The sequence below is a fragment of the Hyperolius riggenbachi genome, chromosome 4 (assembly GCF_040937935.1).
Source record: "Hyperolius riggenbachi isolate aHypRig1 chromosome 4, aHypRig1.pri, whole genome shotgun sequence".
NCBI lineage: Eukaryota > Metazoa > Chordata > Amphibia > Anura > Hyperoliidae > Hyperolius > Hyperolius riggenbachi.
In genome coordinates this window covers 301,702,329-301,725,993 of record NC_090649.1, presented here as the reverse complement: position 1 = coordinate 301,725,993, position 23,665 = coordinate 301,702,329, and the positions used below count along the sequence as shown (strand labels likewise).

Here is a 23,665-nt window from a genome sequence, read left to right as displayed (position 1 = left end):
CGCATGGCCGAACGTTACCCGAACGTTCGGCTAGCGCTGTGATTGGCCGAACGGGTAACGTGTAGTGTTGGGCGAACATCTAGATGTTCGGGTTCGGGCCGAACATGGCCGCGATGTTCGGGTGTTCGAGCCGAACTCCGAACGTAATGGAAGTCAATGGGGACCCGAACTTTCGTGCTTTGTAAAGCCTCCTTATATGCTACATACCCCAAATTTACAGGGTATATGCACCTTGGGAGTGGGTACAAGAGGAAAAAAAAATAGCAAAAAGAGCTTATAGTTTTTGAGAAAATCGATTTTAAAGTTTCAAAGGGAAAACTGTCTTTTAAATGCGGGAAATGTCTGTTTTCTTTGCACAGGTAACATGCTTTTTGTCGGCATGCAGTCATAAATGTAATACATATAAGAGGTTCCAGGAAAAGGGACCGGTAACGCTAACCCAGCAGCAGCACACGTGATGGAACAGGAGGAGGGTGGCGCAGGAGGAGAAGGCCACGCTTTGAGACACAACAACCCAGGCCTTGCATGAGGACAAGAAGCGTGCGGATAGCAATTTGCGTTTTGTCGCCATGCAGTCATAAATGTAATACAGATGAGAGGTTCAATAAACAGGGACCGGAAACGCTAACCCATCACAGATGTTCATTGTTCATGTTACTTGGTTGGGGTCCGGGAGTGTTGCGTAGTCGTTTCCAATCCAGGATTGATTCATTTTAATTTGAGTCAGACGGTCTGCATTTTCTGTGGAGAGGCGGATACGCCGATCTGTGACAATGCCTCTGGCAGCACTGAAACAGCGTTCCGACATAACGCTGGCTGCCGGGCAAGCCAGCACCTCTATTGCGTACATTGCCAGTTTGTGCCAGGTGTCTAGCTTCGATACCCAATAGTTGAAGGGTGCAGATGGATTGTTCAACACAGCTATGCCATCTGACATGTAGTCCTTGACCATCTTCTCCAGGCGATCGGTGTTGGAGGTGGATCTGCACGCTTGCTGTTCTGTGTGCTGCTGCATGGGTGTCAGAAAATTTTCCCACTCCAAGGACACTGCCGATACCATTCCCTTTTGGGCACTAGCTGCGGCTTGTGTTGTTTGCTGCCCTCCTGGTCGTCCTGGGTTTGCGGAAGTCAGTCTGTCGGCGAACAACTGGCTAGAGGAGGGGGAGGATGTCAATCTCCTCTTTAAAGTCTCCACAAGGGCCTGCTGGTATTCTTCCATTTTGACCTGTCGGACTCTTTCTTCAAGCAGTTTTGGAACATTGTGTTTGTACCGTGGATCCAGAAGGGTATAAACCCAGTAATTGGTGTTGTCCAGAATGCGCACAATGCCTGGGTCGCGTTCAATGCAGTCCTAGGCCGAAGAGGTCATAGCCTAGGGTCACAAAAACCTGTTTATTTGGGCTATTTCAATGGTAGTGATGGTGACGTACATAAATCTCAGCCATGGCCGTTAGCAACGTCTGAATTTCACGAAATGTCTCATGCAGGTAGAAGACATATTGTTAGACTTGGATTCCAAAGATGGGGTCCCTACATCTCTGCAAACCAGAGTTACAGGGGTCCAAAATTGGTAAAATCCCCCATAGGCTTTCATTGGGCCTCCTATTTACAGTTCCAAAATCTCACATCTTTTCAAAGGGCAATTGATCAGCAGTGGCAAATTTTCTAGCATTGTAGGGACCCTTAAGGGGGAACATGACTGGTGAGTTTCGGGCCCCTAGGCCAAAGAGGTCATAGCCTAGGGTCACAAAAACCTGTTTATTTGGGTTATTTCAATGGTAGTGATGGTGACGTACATAAATCTCAGCCATGGCCGTTAGCAACGTCTGAATTTCACGAAATGTCTCATGCAGGTAGAAGACATATTGTTAGACTTGGATTCCAAAGATGGGGTCCCTACATCTCTGCAAACCAGAGTTACAGGGGTCCAAAATTGGTAAAATCCCCCATAGACTTTCATTGCCTCCCTATTTCACTTTCCAAAATCTCACATCTTTTCAAAGGGCAATGGCTCAGCAGTACCAAATTTTCTAGCATTGTAGGGACCCTTAGGGGGAACATGACTGGTGAGTTTCGGGCCCCTAGGCCAAAGAGATCATAGCCTAGGGTCACAAAAACCTGTTTATTTGGGCTATTTCAATGGTAGTGATGGTGACGTACATAAATCTCAGCTATGGCCGTTAGCAACGTCTGAATTTCACGAAATGTCTCATGCAGGTAGAAGACATATTGTTAGACTTGGATTCCAAAGATGGGGTCCCTACATCTCTGCAAACCAGAGTTACAGGGGTCCAAAATTGGTAAAATCCCCCATAGACTTTAATTGCCTCCCTATTTCACTTTCCAAAATCTCACATCTTTTCAAAGGGCAATGGCTCAGCAGTACCAAATTTTCTAGCATTGTAGGGACCCTTAGGGGGATCATGACTGGTGAGTTTTGCCACTGCTGAGCCATTGCCCTTTGAAATGGTGTGAGATTTTGGAACGGTAAATAGTAGGCCCAATGAAAGCCTATGGGGGATTTTACCAATTTTGGACCCCTGTAACTCTGGTTTGCAGAGATGTAGGGACCCCATCTTTGGAATCCAAGTCTAACAATATGTCTTCTACCTGCATGAGACATTTCGTGAAATTCAGACGTTGCTAACGGCCATAGCTGAGATTTATGTACGTCACCATCACTACCATTGAAATAGCCCAAATAAACAGGTTTTTGTGACCCTAGGCTATGACCTCTTTGGCCTAGGGGCCCGAAACTCACCAGTCATGTTCCCCCTAAGGGTCCCTACAATGCTAGAAAATTTGGTACTGCTGAGCAGGGGCAAATCCAGGATTTCCAAGGGGGGGGTTCCTGAAAGTGGCGTGTGGGCGTGGCCAAAATATGGTGTGGGTGGAGCCAAATACTAGCAGTTTCTAGGCTAAATTGCACCCAGGGTGAGGGCGTAAAATGCGCCCCCAACGTGGAGACAGGTATAGGTGCCCGCAGTATAGGTAGCCAGCTATAGGTCCCCCCCAGTATAGGTAGCCCATATAGTTGCCCCCAGTATAGGTTAGATAGGTATATGCCCCCCAGTATAGATTAGATAGGTATATGCCCCCCAGTATAGATTAGATAGGTATATGCCCCCCAGTATAGGTTAGATAGGTATATGCCCCCCAGTATAGGTTAGATAGGTATATGCCCCCCAGTATAGGTTAGATAGGTATATGCCCCCCAGTATAGGTTAGATAGGTATATGCCCCCCAGTATAGGTTAGATAGGTATATGCCCCCCAGTATAGGTTAGATAGGTATATGCCCCTCAGTATAGGTTAGATAGGTATATGCCCCCCAGTATAGGTTAGATAGGTATATGCCCCCCAGTATAGGTTAGATAGGTATATGCCCCCCAGTATAGGTTAGATAGATATATGCCCCCCAGTATAGGTTAGATAGGTATATGCCCCCCAGTATAGGTTAGATAGGTATATGCCCCCCAGTATAGGTTAGATAGGTATATGCCCCCCAGTATAGGTTAGATAGGTATATGCCCCCCAGTATAGGTTAGATAGGTATATGCCCCCCAGGATAGATTAGATAGGTATATGCCCCCCAGTATAGGTTAGATAGGTATATGCCCCCCAGTATAGATTAGATAGGTACATGCCCCCCAGTATAGGTTAGATAGGTATATGCCCCCCAGGATAGATTAGATAGGTATATGCCCCCCAGTATAAGATAGGTGAAGGAAGGTGCCCGCCCCCTGTGTGGGGAGAAGATTGCCCGGGGGAGAAGACAGAATAAAATGATGGAGGCGCCAGCCGCGCTAATAAGGGATGCGGGAACCGGCTTTATTCCTCGCTCCCTCCCTCCCTCTGAATGCCCCCACCTGCGGTGAATGTGTGCCGGCTCCCCCATGAGTGTGTGCGCAGCGGAGCGGTAGGTCCTCTTACCGCAGATCAGGCGCACCAGCAACTGGAGTCTCATGCTTCCTGTGACGTCATGGTAAACAGGAAGCATGAGACTCCAGTTGCTGGTGCGCCTGATCTGCGGTAAGAGGACCTACCGCTCCGCTGCGCACACACTCATGGGGAAGCCGGGCACACATTCACCGCAGGTGAGGGGCATTCAGAGGGAGGGAGGGAGCGAGGAATAAAGCCGGCTCCCGCATCCCTTATTAGCGCGGCTGGCGCCTCCATCATTATCTTCTGTCTTCTCTCCCCAGCCGGCCGGGCCATGCGGCAGCCCCACTTCCGGTCCTGGTGCAGGGGGGTGTTCTAGACACTCAGAACAACCCCCTCCGTGCGCCACTGGCTGAGCCATTGCCCTTTGAAAAGATGTGAGATTTTGGAAAGTGAAATAGGGAGGCAATGAAAGTCTATGGGGGATTTTACCAATTTTGGACCCCTGTAACTCTAGTTTGCAGAGATGTAGGGACCCCATCTTTGGAATCCAAGTCTAACAATATGTCTTCTACCTGCATGAGACATTTCGTGAAATTCAGACGTTGCTAACGGCCATAGCTGAGATTTATGTACGTCACCATCACTACCATTGAAATAGCCCAAATAAACAGGTTTTTGTGACCCTAGGCTATGACCTCTTTGGCCTAGGGGCCCGAAACTCACCAGTCATGTTCCCCCTAAGGGTCCCTACAATGCTAGAAAATTTGGTACTGCTGAGCCATTGCCCTTTGAAAAGATGTGAGATTTTGGAAAGTGAAATAGGGAGGCAATGAAAGTCTATGGGGGATTTTACCAATTTTGGACCCCTGTAACTCTGGTTTGCAGAGATGTAGGGACCCCATCTTTGGAATCCAAGTCTAACAATATGTCTTCTACCTGCATGAGACATTTCGTGAAATTCAGACGTTGCTAACGGCCATGGCTGAGATTTATGTACGTCACCATCACTACCATTGAAATAGCCCAAATAAACAGGTTTTTGTGACCCTAGGCTATGACCTCTTCGGCCTAGGACTGCATTGAACGCGACCCAGGCATTGTGCGCATTCTGGACAACACCAATTACTGGGTTTATACCCTTCTGGATCCACGGTACAAACACAATGTTCCAAAACTGCTTGAAGAAAGAGTCCGACAGGTCAAAATGGAAGAATACCAGCAGGCCCTTGTGGAGACTTTAAAGAGGAGATTGACATCCTCCCCCTCCTCTAGCCAGTTGTACGCCGACAGACTGACTTCCGCAAACCCAGGACGACCAGGAGGGCAGCAAACAACACAAGCCGCAGCTAGTGCCCAAAAGGGAATGGTATCGGCAGTGTCCTTGGAGTGGGAAAATTTTCTGACACCCATGCAGCAGCACACAGAACAGCAAGCGTGCAGATCCACCTCCAACACCGATCGCCTGGAGAAGATGGTCAAGGACTACATGTCATGTCAGATGGCATAGCTGTGTTGAACAATCCATCTGCACCCTTCAACTATTGGGTATCGAAGCTAGACACCTGGCACAAACTAGCAATGTACGCAATAGAGGTGCTGGCTTGCCCGGCAGCCAGCGTTATGTCGGAACGCTGTTTTAGTGCTGCCGGAGGCATAGTCACAGATCGGCGTATCCGCCTCTCCACAGAAAATGCAGACTGTCTGACTCAAATTAAAATGAATCAATCCTGGATTGGAAACGACTACGCAACACTCCCGGACCCCAACCAAGTAACATGAACAATGAACATCTGTGATGGTTTAGCGTTTCCGGTCCCTGTTTATTGAACCTCTCATCTGTATTAAATTTATGACTGCATGGCGACAAAACGCAAATTGCTATCCGCACGCTTCTTGTCCTCATGCAAGGCCTGGGTTGTTGTGTCTCAAAGCGTGGCCTTCTCCTCCTGCGCCACCCTCCTCCTGTTCCATCACGTGTGCTGCTGCTGGGTTAGCGTTACCGGTCCCTTTTCCTGGAACCTCTTATATGTATTACATTTATGACTGCATGCCGACAAAAAGCATGTTACCTGTGCAAAGAAAACAGACATTTCCCGCATTTAAAAGACAGTTTTCCATTTGAAACTTTAAAATCGATTTTCTCAAAAACTATAAGCTCTTTTTGCTAAAAAAATTTTCCTCTTGTACCCACTCCCAAGGTGCACATACCCTGTAAATTTGGGGTATGTAGCATGTAAGGAGGCTTTACAAAGCACAAAAGTTTGGGTCCCCATTGACTTCCATTATGTTCGGAGTTCGGCTCGAACACCCGAACATCGCGGCCATGTTCGGCCTGTTCGGCCCGAACCCGAACATCTAGGTGTTCGCCCAACACTATCCCTGACGACTGCACAAAGTACCGTGATCGCTTGACTTCCCGTACCCACTCACAAAAAGATGGACCGGGAAAAGCTTGTTGTCAGGGACGTTGCTGGGATCCATCTTCCTGGGTCTTCAGGTGAGTATTCAGCTTAAGACTGCACTATAAAATCATATGGCAATCTCCATTGAAACTTATGTAGCTTTTTCATTGCAGGTAAACAAAATAGCAGCTACAGTATTTATACATTAGATTGCCTCTACATAATAAACAGGCCGCTGAGGCTCCAAATGTATTGTGCTCACTACTGGTATTTCTAACTCAGTGATGAGGGTTGAAAAATACTGGATCTCCTATTCTGAGAGGATTTAGAGCCCAGCAACAGTTTATGCCGCTAGCCTAGGAACTGAAAGACAGACTCCTCATGCATTAAAGCTTAGGGCTAATTTCACACTGAAGCATTGCATTGCACATCTTGTAAAAACAGAATCACAACAGAGGGGTAAAGTCACAGTGTACATTACGCTTGTAATGCGATGCATTCAGTGAAGCATACTGTACAGTACATAAAAAGTATGCTTCATTGAAACTGTAAGCATGCTCATTGTCCAGTACTACACAGTATGCCTCACGTTATTCCAATGGATTCCATCCGCACTCCTAACATGCCAATGTGAACGTACCAGTACAATATAATCACATTAGATAATCAAATTAGATCAAATGCAACATGTCAATGTGGAAATAAGGTAAGTGTCCAGGAAACCCAACGTATAATTTAGAGTTGTTTAAGCCTCACATACAGGTTCTCCTTGGTACCATGAAGATTGAAACTTCTCAGGACTTCGCAGCGTGAAAAACGCATTCCTGTGTGGGTCATACATCTTATTGTCCACAAGCCCATGTGACTCCGGGTACAGCCCCTGCAATCAGGATAGAAATGTAATTTGCGTGAAATAGGCTGCAGGCTTCAGCGCTGTTTATATAACACAAAATAGATGTGAAATAAGCAGCTGTGTAAAACATTTGTCTACAAGTGCTACATTACCTGAGGCTTTAGCAAAGGAAGAGATTTCTACTTTAAGGCCTAGTGCACACCAAAAACCGCTAGCAGATCCGCAAAACGCTAGGGGTTTTTGAAGCGTTTTTTTCTTATCATTATGAAGCGTTTTGCTAGCGTTTTGCGGTTTTGTGTAACTTTTTTTGCGTAGCAGATTACAGATATTGTTACAGTAAAGCTGTTACTGAACAGCTACTGTAACAAAAACGCCTGGAAAACCACTCTGATCTGGCGTTTTATCAAGCGTTTTGCGTGTTTCCTGTACTTAACATTGGAGGCAGAAATGCCTCCGAAATCCAAAAAATGCTGCAGCCTGGGAATATGCGTTTCTGCAAAACGCCTACCGCTCTGGTATGCACCAGCCCATTGAAATACATTACCCAAGCGTTTCCACATCCGCAAGCGGTTCTAAAAACGCTACCAAAACCGCTTGGTGTGCACTAGGCCTAAAGGGGAACGTGAGCCTAAACAAACATACTGTCATTAAGTTACATTAGTTATGTTAATTAAAATAGATAGGTAATATAATCTCTTACCCACCATGTTTTAAAAGAACAGGCAAATGTTTGTGATTTCATGGGGCAGCCATCTTTTTCATGGGGGCAGCCATCTTTTTGGTTGAGATGAGGTGACAGGGAGCATGAGACACAGTTCCAACTGTCCTGTGTTCTGATCACCCCTCCCAGCTGCGCGCTAGACTTTCTCAATTGAATCTCAAATTCAACACTTAAAAAGAAAACATTTCACCAAAACAGCAGAACGAGAACAACAACATCAGAAATCCCATCAAGTGTAAACGACCAATGCTACCGCTATTGGTCGTTTACACTTACCGCATCACCATAGGGTGGCATAGACGTGCATTGCTGCATGATCCATGAGGTAGGCATGGGTAATGGGGCAAAGCAATGTACAATTTGCGGCAGGTTTGCAGCAATTTTGCTACTTCTGTCACAATAGTGTGTACGTTTCCATAGACTTACATTGCCCTCGCGACGAGCTGCAGCAGGGGAGAGTACCGCGATCCGATGAGGGACGGTAAGTCAGAAAGTAGCCTTGGTGTAAAAAATGCCGCTCTGTATTTCAGTTCCCTTTCCATTTTCACAGTGAAGAAAGTGTTGGAAATAAAAAAAAAAGCCATCCAGAAGTATATTTTAAAGTCATACCTTTCTAACTAAAAAATGAAAAAGAAAAACCTTCACAAACCAAATTCAATTTTTCTTAAAGTGAACCTGAACCGAAGCTCGTGTTCAAAACAAGATCTTACCCTGAAGAGAGTGAAGCCTCAGGATCCTATTCAAGCTTCCCTCCCTTGTCAAAAGCCCCCATTGTAGAGCGTGGCCCCCCCTCCACATTGGGATCGCACAGCTCCACTTCCTTATTCCTGGCCGCACTGTAGCCGCGCAAGTCCGCCCGCTCAAGCGCAGTAGCACGAAGCACGCAGCTCCGGCTTACTATGCATGCGCGGGCGGGATCAGTCAGCTATTGTGCGGCCATGAATAAGGAATAGGAGCTGCACGGCCACGATCTGATTAGCAACAATGCCTTGTTGCTAATCTTCTAAGGGGCCGTCCTCAGTGACGTGGAGGATTATAATAGAGAGGGAAACCTTAATAGGATCCTGAGGCTGTCCTCTTTTTAGGTAAGTATCTGATTTTGTGTATCCGAGTTTCGGCTTGAGTACACTTTAAAATATATTTATATTCACAACGGTATAACAGAGAATGCCCTTGCCAATTCTGGTTGGCTTATTCCGTATGCAGTACTGAAGAATTTTGAAAAAAAAAATTTGCATGCCCCACCTGCAGACTGAGGTGGTTCAGATCTGGCGAGCTGATGGTAGAAGTGTAATTCACATTCACTGGGAGATGCATGCCTGACATGGAATAGTTGGAATCTAATTATCTATACTGTATTATGCTATGCAAAGCCGTTTATATATATTGCAGGAATTTGGATGTGAAGGAGAGCGCAGCAGGACTGATACATTATCGAACTATTTATATTCACAATGTAACAGGGATACAGAGGCGCCAGAATAATAAAAATGTCAAAAAAGTTTAAAATTTGTGGAGGCAGTGGTGGACTTACCTCCTCCAAACTGACACAAGATATGCCAACAAAGTTTAGCAGAATAAATTTATTTCCATACTCCAGGGGAAAATGCAATGTGTTTTTCGCAGGAATGACCCCGCTTCATCAGGAAATAGGTAGGAGTAGGTACAGTGCAGGTCTGTAGCTAGGCCAAGCACCTCTGTCTGTGTTTATTTATATTCACACACATATCGGTTATGTGTTTTAGTTGTTGTTTTTTTCTTTGTCTTTTTAATGCGGTGAACTTACTGTTACAATGCTGTAATGGTTTGGAAAGGTTTTTGATGGATACACAGGTCGTAAGGCACGTGTATATGTTCCACATTGTTCTGAAAATATAAGTAAAAATGATCTTAAGTTATAGACAAATTATATACACAGCACAACAATTATTTATTCATATAGCACAACAATTATTTCCTGGAGTAAGCAAAGACCTCTAGATGACACACTAAAATCACAACAGGATCCACTTTTAAAAATAAAGGAAACCTTGAGAATCCCCCATGAGAACATGTACTTGTACAAAACCTGTCATCCACAGATACATAGAAAACAAATTTAATACCCAAACAGCTCAGGAATCAGGATGACCCAGAACCACTAGGAAAGTATAGGGGACTAAAAGGGTCCAAAAAGCTGTCCTACTAGCTTAAAGAGATCATTTGCATATTCAGTAGCGGTGAATTGTGGGAGACCACAGTTGCTCACTTAAAGATGAATTATTGCAAATACCTTTTGTTTTAAGAAGGCAGATTACACTGAGAAATCAAATTATAACACTTACTGTACATCTACGTGGGAAGATAAAAATGTACAGTGCACTTACTCTGGGACAAATGTATGCATATGTGCAGAACTATTTAAAACGTTACAGTTTTTTATAGTGCAACTTAAAGGAAGAATTTAAATGTTTAGGAGGGTACTTGAAAGAGTAGAGTCTGTCCCAGGAAACACTCTGCACGAGTAGCCACTATGAATGGAGTGAGCTCTTTAAAGCTTTTAATGTAATCTGTGGCTGGGAGCAGTTTTAAGTATTGGTCCAAATAAGAGATCCATGGCCGATTGCAGTCATAGCAACTCAGAAGAAGTAATTTGGGGTCCGGCAAACACCCGAACCCTGAATTACAGCTGCAAGAGCCGCGCACTCTACCATTGCGGCTATAGCAGCGCCCAAGGGCCAGTTCAGACAGACAACTGCTAACATTTATTCCTGGCAATTTCTGCTAGGGATACAATGCAATGTAATTGAGATAAATGGAAGCAATCTCAGTTCGTTTACCATCTTTTGTTGTTGATTGCTCAAGCACTAAGGTCGATCAAGTTTACTGAAATACTGCATGCAGCTTCTGCAGTTGGTGGCATTTGTGGTTCCATGCGATGACAAACATCGTCAAACGCTGTGTGGTAGCAGATAAGTGTATGGCTGCGGCAAAACTAGACAACGACAACGAGTGTTCCCTGACCCATACCTCCCAACTTCTTGAGATGAGAAAGAGGGACACTTAAGCCACGCCCCTACCACACCCCTGATCAACCCTATTACACCCCTAGTCACGCATACCATAAAGATTTCATTAAAAAATTATGTTGTTTTATAATTCAAACCACACTGATACTTTCTATCCTGGTTCATTTTCCTTCATATTAACATTTTAAAATTAGTAATATAACATTTTTTAGTAGAGAAATATATATATATATACATAGAGAGAGGGACAAATAAGCAGGAAAGAAGGACAGAGGAGAGGAACAGGGCTCCCAAAGAGGGATAGTTGGGAGCTATGCTGAACTATCTAATCCCTATCATAGTCATATGTCATTCTCAAGCAGCAGAGATATCAGTGGAATCTGTAAACAAGAACACACTGTATACATATATATATAATTCCAAACTGAGTTCCGATATAAGCTCTTCTCCCTCCTTCCTTGTCAGCCCTTGCACTGATGGTGGCACAATACACTCCAGTTCAGTATAAACAAGGCACCATACAGTATACACAATGCACAGTACAATATACACAGTACACTCCGGTAATACACACCGACTAGCTACATTTAGGATATGTCTGCCACACTTTGAGAGTCACCTCCTGCCACCTAGTGTGTCTCCAGGAAAATGGCTGTTGGATAAGATCTGCGCTTCAGTGCAAATGTAATTATCCAAATGGCGCCTAGCGTGTCTGCTAATAATGCCGCAACCCAGGATTTTGCCTGCAGTGGTCGGGAGCCAAGAGAGAGGGGTCAAAAAAGGGACAATCCCGAACGAAATCGCGACACTTGGGCCCTATGCCTGATCCATCTTCCTGCCCGTGGGAACGCGCGATGTCACACAATGGCGATGGCACACAACAGGTGCAAACAAGGGTTCAAACAGCCACAGCTCTTTGTGAGGCGGTCGTTGTGGATCTCAAAGATCCAATCCGCCATGATCATCGTTACTGCCGTTACTGCCGCACGTTGCAAAGTGTACCCACTCATACCCACATTGCAAGATTGTAGAAATGATCTATTGTCGCTCCAAAAAAATCACCGGTCGTTGGAAGAACTGCACACAAAATCGCAATGTGGGTATGAGCCTTAAAGGGAACCTTAACTGAGAGGTATATGGATGCTTCCTTTTAAACAATACCAGTTGCCTGGCAGCCCTGCTGATCTCTTTGGCTGCAGTAGTGGCTGAATACCACACCTGAAACAAGCATGCAGCTAATCCAGTCTGACTTCAGTCAGAGCACCTGATCTGCATGCTTGTTCAGGGGCTGTGGCTGAAAGTATTAGAGACAGAGGATCAGCAGGAGAGTCAGGCAACTGGTATTATTTTAAAAGGAAAAATCCATATCCTTCTCAGTTAAGGTTCCCTTTAAGGCATGGTTCAATCTTATTTTATTTATACCTATGTGTATTTCCAGAAAAATAAAAGATCCTGTACTTACTCAGTTTGCTAATTGCAGGCAGAAGTCCACCCCATGTTTGTAAATATTCTGCTCTGAATCCATCCAGTGAAAACAAGATAACTGGAGGCTGGGAGAATCTAAAACAATGTTTCATAGTTAGGATAGAAAACTGGAAAAGATACAAGGGAGACAAATTGAACCTCTCACTAACAGTTCTGAAGAATGCAGGACACAAACTTCAGGCAAGCATGGTAGATGTTTCTCATAGAGAAAAAAAATCATATTAGCAGTCACAGTGAGTGTTGGATACATTTCCTCCATCAAACTAGTCACTAGAAACTGTAATGACAGATACCAGCTGTTTCCAGTAAACAATCTTGTTTGTTTAACTTATTTTGCCATTAGAGGATACTTAACAGATAAAATTTCTAATCCAAACAAAACATTAGTTTTAATCTTTTGGAAGAGCAAGGAAAAGTTAGAAAATGTAGCAAAATCTAACTGCTGTTTGTGTCCCAGTCCACTACAACAGTTCAGAGGTCAGTTCCACAGCTTTCATTGCAATGGATGTTTTTCATCTGTACGCTGCATCCCCGGGTGGTGTTAGGGAGCTGCTTGGTAACTCTGCCCTCAATAAGTTACAGAAATGCTTTGCTAATGACCCCATAACTGTAATGCTCTCTCTATATATGTTCAAGTATTGCATCTAATACCGCTGTTATGGCAGTTGCAGGGAAAGTCTGAGAAAGTGATCAGTGGTATGTACAGTGTGTACAAGATTTCTCTCATCTGCACTGTCATTTTAGAAATCCACCCCAGGATTTTGAGTTCTCTCTGAGAAAGGTTGATGAGGTGAGGAAAGAGATCCACACCAGGATTTGCCATTCTCCCCTCTTCCTTAAAGTGAACCTCCAGACTAAAAATCGACTCAGCAGCACTGAAAAGGCCTGGTGTTTCTTTAACAGTTTCACAGCATCAGAACTTTGTTTCTCTTATACAAGCCTCATTTTTAGCTGCACAGAAGAAAACTGCCCGGGCATTTTTCCCCTGATGCTGTGCAAAGCATGATGGGATTTCTGATGTTGTTGTTCTCGTTCTGCTGTTTTGGTGCAAATTTTTTTTTCTTACATTTTGAATTTGACATTTGAAGCCTAGCGTGTGCAGCTGGGAGGGGTGATCAGGACACAGGACAGTTGGAACTGTGTCTCCTGCTCCTTGTCACCTCCTTTCAACCAAAAAGATGGCTGCCCCCATGACAAAGATGGCAGCCCCCATGAATCACAAACATTTGCCTTTTCTTTTAAAACAGGGTGCGTAAGAGATTATATTACCTATCTATTCTAATTAACATAACTAATGTAACTTAATGACAGTATATTTTTCTAGGCTGAAGTTCCCCTTTAAGAGAAGTGTCTAGTGAGAAATGAAATGCTGATTAGCTCAGCCTGGAATCAGCCCCTCTCTGGTAAAGCACATGCAGTGTGTGTTGGGCTGACAAACAGAAACAACAAAGACACAGCAAAAAAAAAAAAAAAACATGATTTAGGTTTGGCTCTTCATTTGCTATTTCTACCTAACTTTAAAGATCAGGCTAGATTTGGGCTTCAGCATTCTTGCAGAAGTTGATATCTGATTACGGATAGACGATGAAAAGTTCTGTAGTAGTTTAACTGAGATAAAATTCTGATCAGAGATGGTCAACAAAAATGTGTTAATTTTTTCAACTTGCATGAAAATTAATGCAAATTATAAGCAGTTGTGAATTGTGCAAAACAAATGCACTTCCTGATGAGCCAATTTCCATGCTACATACAATTTACTGTATATTAAATATGCATGCAAGTTGAAAATAGAGATGGCCCGAACCTCCGATTTTAGGTTCGCGAACCGAGTTCGTGAACTTCCGCAAAAGTTCGGTTTGCGCAAACTTCCGCGAACCGCAATAGACTTCAATGGGGAGGCGAACTTTGAAAACTAGAAACACTTATGCTGGCCAGAAAAGTGATGGAAAAGATGTTTCAAGGAGTCTAACACCTGGAGAGGGGCATGGCAGAGTTTAAGGGCAGAAATCACATTGAATGCTAAATTGCAGGCCTAAAGTGCTTTAAAACATCTTGCATGTGTATACATCAATCAGGGAGTGTAATTAGAGTTCTGCTTCACACTCACACACCAAACTCACTGTGTAACGCACCGCAAACCGCTGTTTGTGTTGTGACGGCCGTGCTGGACTGGTGCGCACCATGGCGAGATTGCTCTTCCTCAGTGATATCAGGTAATGTCTGACTGCCTTATCAACTTTCGATTGTTCTTTCTCTACCGCTGTTAAAGTTTACATCTATATTTTTTTAATTACATTTTCTGCTGGCTGTTCAGTACCTGTAACGAGAATCTGTTATGAAGGGCAAGTCTGCCATTGTGAGTGACCACGGGTAATGGCCGGGGAATCAGGGTTCGATTCTGGTCCGGAGTGGGAGCCTGAGAACTGGCTACCACCACCACACATCCAAGTAAGGACCCATTTGCTGTAAAAGTAATGTACCTGCCCTGACCGTGCTTTGCAGCCCAGGCATCTGTGGCCAGAGGGATCCTTGACCCAGCGCAAGATGAACCAAATCAAAAACATTTGCCAAGAATGTCTTATGGAGGGCTTTCTCTGTAGCATGGTGACCACGGGTAATGGCCGGGGAATCCTGGTTCGATTCCGGGTCCGGAGTGGGAGCCTAAAAGCCACCACCACACATCTAAGGAAGGCAGAACACAACAGGTAGGTATATGCAGTGATGGGTATTACAAATGTGCACCTGTCACAGTACAGTGACTGGTGGTGTTAAATATCACACTGCGTGCGCTCACGTAGGTGGGTGGGTGCACTGAAGTGAACAACAGGTAGGTATATGCAGTGATGGGTATTATAATGTGCACCTGTCACACACAGACAGGTACCGGACAGGCACAGAGACACTGCGTGCGCTAACATAGGTAGGTAGGTGCACTGAAGTGAACAACAGGTAGATATATGCAGTGATGGGTATTACAATGTGCACCTGTCACACACAGACAAGTACCGGACAGGCACAGTGACACTGCATGCACTCATGTAGGTAGGTGGGTGCACTGAAGTGAACAACGGGTAGGTATATGCAGTGATGGGTATTACAATGTGCCCCTGGCACACACAGACAGGTACCGGACAGGAACAGTGACACTGCGTGCGCTCAAGTAGGAAGGTGGGTGCACTGTAAACAACAGGTAGGTATATGCAGTGATGGGTATTACAATGTGCACCTGTCACATACACAGGTAGTCACTGAATGTGCTGGGCCTGGCAGTGGCACACACAGTAGGAATTACCAAGGCTGTCTATGCAACACAAGTGTCTGTGGGACACACACACAAAAAAAAGGAAAAAAGAGCACAAGAACAAGATTAGCTCTCAAAAGAGCTGTTGAGGGGTGCTTTTTTTAGCAATAAGAATCAGCAAGGAGTAAGCTAAGAAGCCTACAAGAGCCTAACTAAGCTTTCCCTATAGGTCTCTGCACAGCAGCTCTCCCTTCTCTAATTACTGCAGGCACACGAGTGAGTGAAAAGCCTGACGCTGCCTGCCTTTTATAAGGGGGGGGGGGGATCCAAGAGGGAGCCTGCTGACTGTGATGTAGAGGGTCAGAGTTGACCCTAATGATGCACTATGGGGGCGAATCAAACTTCCAGAAAAGTTTGCGGTTCTCCGCAAACACGAACCACCGAAGTTCACTGGGAACCGTTCAGGCCATCTCTATTTGAAAAAAAAAAACCCATTGACCATCTCTAGTGATGGTATATAGCAACAGATCCCACAGCAGCGGAACAGGCAGCAGTAATCAAAAAGACAGAATAAATAAAATAATAATAACATTTAAATGCAGCATTACAACACCAAAAGTGTCTTTTTGTGAGATTCATAACATAAAAAACACCTTTGTGAACTTACCCTGCAGGACAAACAGGTGCTTGGAGATCCTCACATTTCTCTTCCACCCAGCTTTTGTTTCCTGTGAAAAAAAGAATAGACTGCATGATGCCTTTTTATCACCCTTCCCTAGGCGGTCAGACGTGAGTTCATTCAGATGTACTGCTTCTGGGGAGAATCACAGCAGAATGGCAGTGTAGGGGAGTTCCTACTTGCTAATCAGGAAGTAGAGAGTGTATACAAGGCTATGCAGAGGAGACCAGCGGCAAGTGAGCAGCGATTGGAGCAGGAAGGAGTGGAGCTGCTCTATACGAGGCTTCCCTGCGCTTACTCTGCAGCGGAGCAGGAAGCATGGAGGGCGGCCCCGGGAAGAGGAAGGGAAGAAGAAGTCGGGCTGCCCTCCCCGTGGCTGAGTCTCAGTGTGGCCACGCCCCCCCCCCCCTCCATCACCTATGGTGGGGCACATATACCTAGCTAACATATACTGGCTGCACCTATACCTAGCTACCTATGTTGAAGGCACCTATACTGAAGGCACGTATACCTAGCTACCTATACTGAAGGTACGTATACCTAGCTTCCTATACTGAAGGCACCTATAACTAGCTACCTATACTGAAGGCACCAATACATAGCTAACCTATACTGGCTGCACCTATACCTAGCCACCTATAATGAAGGCACCTTTACTTAGCTACCTATAATGAAGGCACCTATACCTATATACCTATACTGAAGGCACCCATACCTAGCTACCTATACTGGGACCACCTATACCTAGCTAACCTATACTGGCAGCACCTATAACTAGCTACCTATACAGAAAGCACCTAACCTAGCTAACCTATACTGGTGGCACCTATACCTAGCTAGCCTATACTGGTGGCACCTATACCTAGCTAACCTATACTGGGAGCACCAATAGCTGGCTACCTATACTATGGACTTATGCCTGGCTAACCTATACTGGTGGCACCTATAGCTAGCTACCTAGACTGGGGGACACCTATGCCTGGCTACCTATACTGGGGGCACCCATACATGACAACCTATACTTTGGGCGTAGTATAGGCTTGCGAAGTCCATGGGGGGGGCACTATTTTTAAACCCTTGCCCTGGGTGCAATTTAGCCTAGAAACTGCCCTGATGCCGCGCTCAGCGACAGGGGTCATTAGAATAGAGAGGGAAGCCTCAATAGGATCCTGAGGCTTCCCTCTCTTTATGTAAGTATCTAGTTTGGTACCTGAGCTTTGGCTCGGGGACACATTGAGAAGGCAAACTTATGATTTAGATATCATCTTAGTAAGAAGGCTTTTTGGTCTCTTTTATCCCCTTACACACTCCTAGGAGTTCTGGTTCTGGTTCACCATGAGCTTGCTGGGCAATCTGAAATTCTAACAGCAGAGTTCACTCTGGACAATCATTGGTTTGCATTGACAGCATAATGTCCTATACACAGAGAAAATATCCAGCTCAATTACCTCTACAGACAGAATCATAATTAATACAGCAGTCATTTGTGTCTTTGCAGTCATCAGAGCAGGAACACAGGCTGTCGTGCAACTTCTTCTCACCGCATCTTAGCTTGTCACATGTCCATATGTGAGCTGCGTAGAAATAAATGACATCAAGTTAATCACAAAGGATTAAGCATTCACCTTTCAGTAATTAGTACAGCCAACTTTTTTTATACTTTTTATTAGATATACCATTAACACAGTTTATAAACGAAGCACACCAATCAGCACCACCTCTCACCACTGCTGCCTGGGGATGGGGATCCAGTGCAATGCTACAAGAGGTGCATCTGGATGTATAGCAAAGTGGTGGGTTGATGACATCTATTGACTTAGGTTAATGGCATCACACCACTCTGAGTTCCAACATGGGCATTAGCACACAGAGCCAGTGGCATAACTACAATTCATGGAGCCCCCAGTGAAACTTTGATAGGGCCCCCCAATGTTCACAGCCCTTCCATTACATCTCCTTGGTGCACTTCACAGCCTGAGGACCCATCTCACCAGGTTCATAAAACAACGGTGGCCATCATGATCATCAGATCCATAACAAGTGTAGCCACAAAAACACCTCATCAGAAGTATAGTCCCCTGTATCGGAGGAAGAGAAGGTTAGTAGTGGGGGCCCCTACAGCTCTGGGACCCCCTGTAATCACAGGGGCAGCTCCCCTGCTCGTCTATACTTACATCCCTGCACTGAGCTGTATGCAGTATGTTATTTACAACAAGCGAGGGTCAGTAGACCATCCATCTAAATTCCAGATACGCACCCATTAATAGCTGCGGAGTCTACTAAGTAGTCTAAGGCAGTGTTTACATTTCTGTACCATGCAGCAATGACAGGATTATAGTACTATTACATAGACTGTACAATGTGAGTCAAAACATTTTTTTTTTTTAATTGTATTATCAGAAAACATATTAACCATTTCAGCCACCCAGACGTGAAGCTCACGTCCGGGCGGCTGCTCACCTGCGCTCCCGCACACGATCGAGGGCGCGACCCCGTGGTGTCCCCCGGTAGCCCTGGGATAAGTGAAAGGGAACATGGATCCCGATCACCGACCCTGTCCCCCGCAGAAAAACTGAAGCGCTCACCTGTGAGGCTTCAGTTCTTCTGCCCGGAAAGATTTCCGCATTCCCCTTGTACTTCCGCTTAGCGAGAAGTACAAGGAGGGAAAACAAAAACAAAGGTGGCCAAATAGTAAAACTACATCTACATATTTTTTACATTACACTCCACACATTCAACAACATAAAAAACATAAATAATTAACTGTTTATGCCCCACACCAAAATATTAACCAAATAAAATTTTTAATGGTAAAAAAAAAAAAAATTACAATTAAAAAAAAAGATATATATAAATAGTTACCCAAGGGTCTGAACTTTTTAACCACTTGAGGACCTAGGGCTTTACCCCCCTTAAGGACCGGCCACTTTTTTTCCATTCAGACCACTGCAGCTTTCACGGTTTATTGCTCGCTCATACAACCTACCACCTAAATGAATTTTGGCTCCTTTTCTTGTCACTAATAAAGCTTTCTTTTGGTGCTATTTGATTGCTCCTGCGATTTTTACTTTTTATTATATTCATCAAAAAAGACATGAATTTTGGCAAAAAAATTATTTTTTTAACTTTCTGTGCTGACATTTTTCAAATAAAGTAAAACTTCTGTATACATGCAGCGCGAAAAATGTGGACAAACATGTTTTTGATTAAAAAAAACCCATTCAGCCTATATTTATTGGTTTGGGTAAAAGTTATAGTGTTTACAAACTATGGTGCAAAAAGTGAATTTTCCCATTTTCAAGCATCTATGACTTTTCTGACTGCCTGTCATGTTTCATGAGGGGCTAGAATTCCAGGATAGTATAAATACCCCCCAAATGACCCCATTTTGGAAAGAAGACATCCCAAAGTATTCACTGAGAGGCATAGTGAGTTCATAGAAGATATTATTTTTTGTCACAAGTAAGCGGAAAATGACACTTTGTGACAAAAAAAAAAAAGTTTCCATTTCTTCTAACTTGCACCAAAAAAAAAAAAATGAAATCTGCCATGGACTCACCATGCCCCTCTCTGAATACCTTGAAGTGTCTACTTTCCAAAATGGGGTCATTTGTGGGGTGTGTTTACTGACCTCACATTTTGGGGGTGCTCATTTGTAAGCACCCCTGTAAAGCCTAAAGGTGCTCATTGGACTTTGGGCCACTTAGCGCAGTTAGGGTGCAAAAAAGTGCCACACATGTGGTATTGCCGTACTCAGTAGAAGTAGTATAATGTGTTTTGGGGTGTATTTTTACACATACCGATGCTGGGTGGGAGAAAGATCTCTGTAAATGACAATTTTTTTTATTTTTTTTACACACAATTGTCCATTTACAGAGATCTTTCTCCCACTCAGCATGGGTATGTGTAAAAATACACCCCAAAACACATTATACTACTTCTCCTGAGTACGGCGATACCACATGTGTGGCCCTTTTTTGCACCCTAACTGCGCTAAGGGGCCCAAAGTCCAATGAGTAGGATTTCACAGGTCATTTTCAGACATTTGTTTTCAAGACTACTCCTGACGGTTTAGGGCCCCTAAAATGCCAGGACAGTTTAGGAACCCCACAAATGACCTCATTTTAGAAAGAAGACACCCCAAGGTATTCCGTTAGTAGTACGGTGAGTTCATAGAAGATTTTATTTTTTGTCACAAGTTAGCGGAAAATGACACTTTCTGAAAAAAAACAATAAAAATCAATTTCCGCTAACTTGTGACAAAAAATAAAATCTTCTATGAACTCACCGTACTACTAACAGAATACCTTGGGGTGTCTTCTTTCTAAAATGGATTCATTTGTGGGGTTCCTATACTGTCCTGGCATTTTAGGGGCCCTAAACCGTGAGGAGTAGTCTTGAAACGAAATGTCTCAAAATGACCTGTGAAATCCTAAAGGTACTCATTGGACTTTGGGCCCCTTAGCGCAGTTAGGGTGCAAAAAAGTGCCACACATGTGGTATCGCCGTACTCGGGAGAAGTAGTACAATGTGTTTTGGGGTGTATTTTTACACATACCCATGCTAGGTGGGAGAAATAACTCTGTAAATGGACAATTGTGTGTAAAAAAATCAAAAGATTGTTATTTACAGAGGTATTTCTCCCACCCAGCTGATTTGAAGGAACCCCATTGGTCTGCTAAGGACCAATGGGGCTCCTTGGAGCCAAAATACAAAGATGCTTTTGAGAGCTCTGAGCTAATATAGCTCAGAGCTCTGTCGGGTGAAGGGACGCTAAGTCCCCGCCGGCTCCGCTGCCCTCCCCGCCTCTCCCACATGTCACCTATATACATGCTGGCACACATGGGTGCCAGCATTTATATGGGTGACAGGTGTGGGCGGAGTGGACGGCGGGAGCCGGCGGGGACTAGCGTGTATGCGGCGGCCGGCGGGTGAGCGGCGAGTGACGTCGGGTGCGGTGGTGTTACAAAGTAACAAAGTTGTTACATTGTAATAACTTTGTTACATTGTAACTGATTAGTATATTTCCGAGGATATTGCGTGGGAACTGGCTTTTAAAGGGACAGGTAAGTATTAATGGTTAATTAAGAATATTAAAGGACTTTTTTCGTGGTTATGTTTTTTGTTCAATTAAAATACTTTTTCTATGTGTTTGTGTGTTTATTTACTTTTAACTCTTTAAAGGAAATCGGTAAGGGGTACAAGTACCTCTATACTCATTTCTCCTGGGAGGGGGGTGGGCATCTGGGGGACCCCTTTTTAAAGGGGACTCCCAGATGCCACCATGAACCCCTCCCCAGGAAATCGCGGCCTCCACCTCCACCGCCCATCGGAGGTGGAGAAGAGCCCCTTGTCCTTGGATTGGACAAGGGCTCGGAGGGGGAGGGGAAAGCTTGGCTGCCCCTCCCCTTCCGAGACCCCCCAATCCATGGACCATGCGGGCTGGTATAGTCAGGGTGCGGAGCCCCATGCGGCCGGTGCTCCGCATTCTGGCTATCCCAGCCTGCATGGGGGACAAGGGGTTAAAGAGGTCTGGGAGGGGGGACCCCACGTCATTTTTTTTTTATATTTCCCACACTCAGAACGAAGTAAGTAAAACTCTTCCCACTTGGGGGAATCTATGAAAATAAAACACTATTGTTACCTGTGCAAAAAAAGCTGACATTTTCCGCATTTAAAAGACATTTTCGCCCTTGAAACTTAAAAATCGATTTTCTCAAAAACTATAAGGTCTTTTTGAAAAAAAAATGTTTCCTCTTATTCCCACTGATCCCCTTAATATACCCTGTGAATTTGGTGTTCCTAAATTTTAAGCAGGCTTTGCTATTAACCGTTAATGTCGGCGGGTTTTTAAATGTATATATTTTTCCTTTGAAACTTTAACATCGATTTTCTCAAAAACTATAAGGTCTTTTTTAAAAAAAAATGTTTCCTCTTATTTCTTCTGATCTCCTTAATATATTCTCCAAATTTGAGGCTCTTAGCACTTAAGGGGGCTTTGCTATTAACCCTTAAAGTCGGCGGCTACCTAACATTGATCCATGCGTCAACTTTTCCGCTTGGCAGCATGACCTTACGCATTAATTGCTAGTAGGATTTTACGCGTAAGCCTATAACGTAATAACCTGAATTACGGTATACTTACGCGTAATTGCGTAAGTGCTATGCGTAATTACAGACATGTTCCGAAATTGAATATCTATGCCGTAAGCGTAATTTCGTAATGCGTAATAGCGTAAAATTACGCGTAATGATCCGTAAGCGTAGCTTTCTCCATTACGACCAGCACTGACAGGGGGTGATTGATAGGTAATTAGTGGGTGTTTAGGGTGGAGAACAGATGTAAACACTGCACTTGGGAGGTGATCGGACGTCGGATCTGCGGGCGATCTATTGGTGTGGGTGGGTAGCAGTTAGCTTATGGTGTAATGGTTAAGGGCTCTGCCTCTGACACAGGAGACCAGGGTTCGAATCTCGGCTCTGCCTGTTCAGTAAGCCAGCACTAATTCAGTAGGAGACCTTTGGCAAGTCTCCCTTACACTGCTACTGCCAATAGAGCGCGCCCTAGTGGCTGCTGCTCTGCTCTGGCGCTTTTAGTCCGCAAGGAGAAAAGCGCAATATAAATGTTATTTGTCTGGTCTTGTCTTGTCTTGTGGGTGATCAGATTGCCCGCAAGGGGCAGGTTAGGGGCTGATTGATGGGTGGCAGTGACAGGGGGTGATTGATGGGTGGCAGTGACAGGGGGTGATTGATGGGTGATTGATAGGTGATTGACAGGTGATTGACAGGTAATTAGTGGGTTATTACAGGGGAGAACAGATGTAAATATTGCACTGGCGAATTGATAAGGGGGGGTCTTAGGGCAATCTGAGCATGTAGGCGGGTGATTGGGTGCCCGCAAGAGGCAGATTAGGGTCTGATCTGATGGGTAACAGTGACAGGTGGTGATAGGGGGTGATTGATGGGTAATTAGTGGGTGTTCAGGGTAGAGAATAGATGTAAACACTGCACTTGGGAGGTGATCGGACATCGGATCTGCGGGCGATCTATTGGTGTGGGTGGGTGATCAGATTGCCCGCAAGGGGCAGGTTAGGGGCTGATTGATGGGTGGCAGTGACAGGGGGTGATTGATGGGTGGCAGTGACAGGGGGTGATTGATGGGTGATTGATAGGTGATTGACAGGTGATTGACAGGTAATTAGTGGGTTATTACAGGGGAGAACAGATGTAAATATTGCACTGGCGAATTAATAAGGGGGGTCTAAGGGCAATCTGAGCGTGTAGGCGGGTGATTGGGTGCCCGCAAGAGGCAGATTAGGGTCTGATCTGATGGGTAACAGTGACAGGTGGTGAAAGGGGGTGATTGATGGGTAACTAGTGGGTGTTTAGGGT

At 44.7% G+C, this 23,665-nt stretch overlaps 1 protein-coding gene across 1 annotated transcript in view; it reads right to left on the bottom strand.

The window, feature by feature from the left end:
* Nucleotides 1-23,665, bottom strand: part of ENPP1 (ectonucleotide pyrophosphatase/phosphodiesterase 1) — a 208,465-nt gene that overhangs the window by 97,839 nt on the left and 86,961 nt on the right. The window contains exons 4-8 of the mRNA XM_068231575.1: nucleotides 17,722-17,847; nucleotides 16,262-16,322; nucleotides 12,331-12,428; nucleotides 9,647-9,726; nucleotides 7,047-7,166 (exon numbers count right to left, since the gene is read on the bottom strand). Coding sequence (XP_068087676.1) covers nucleotides 7,047-7,166; nucleotides 9,647-9,726; nucleotides 12,331-12,428; nucleotides 16,262-16,322; nucleotides 17,722-17,847 — 485 coding nt within the window. The remainder of the gene's footprint in view (nucleotides 1-7,046; nucleotides 7,167-9,646; nucleotides 9,727-12,330; nucleotides 12,429-16,261; nucleotides 16,323-17,721; nucleotides 17,848-23,665) is intronic.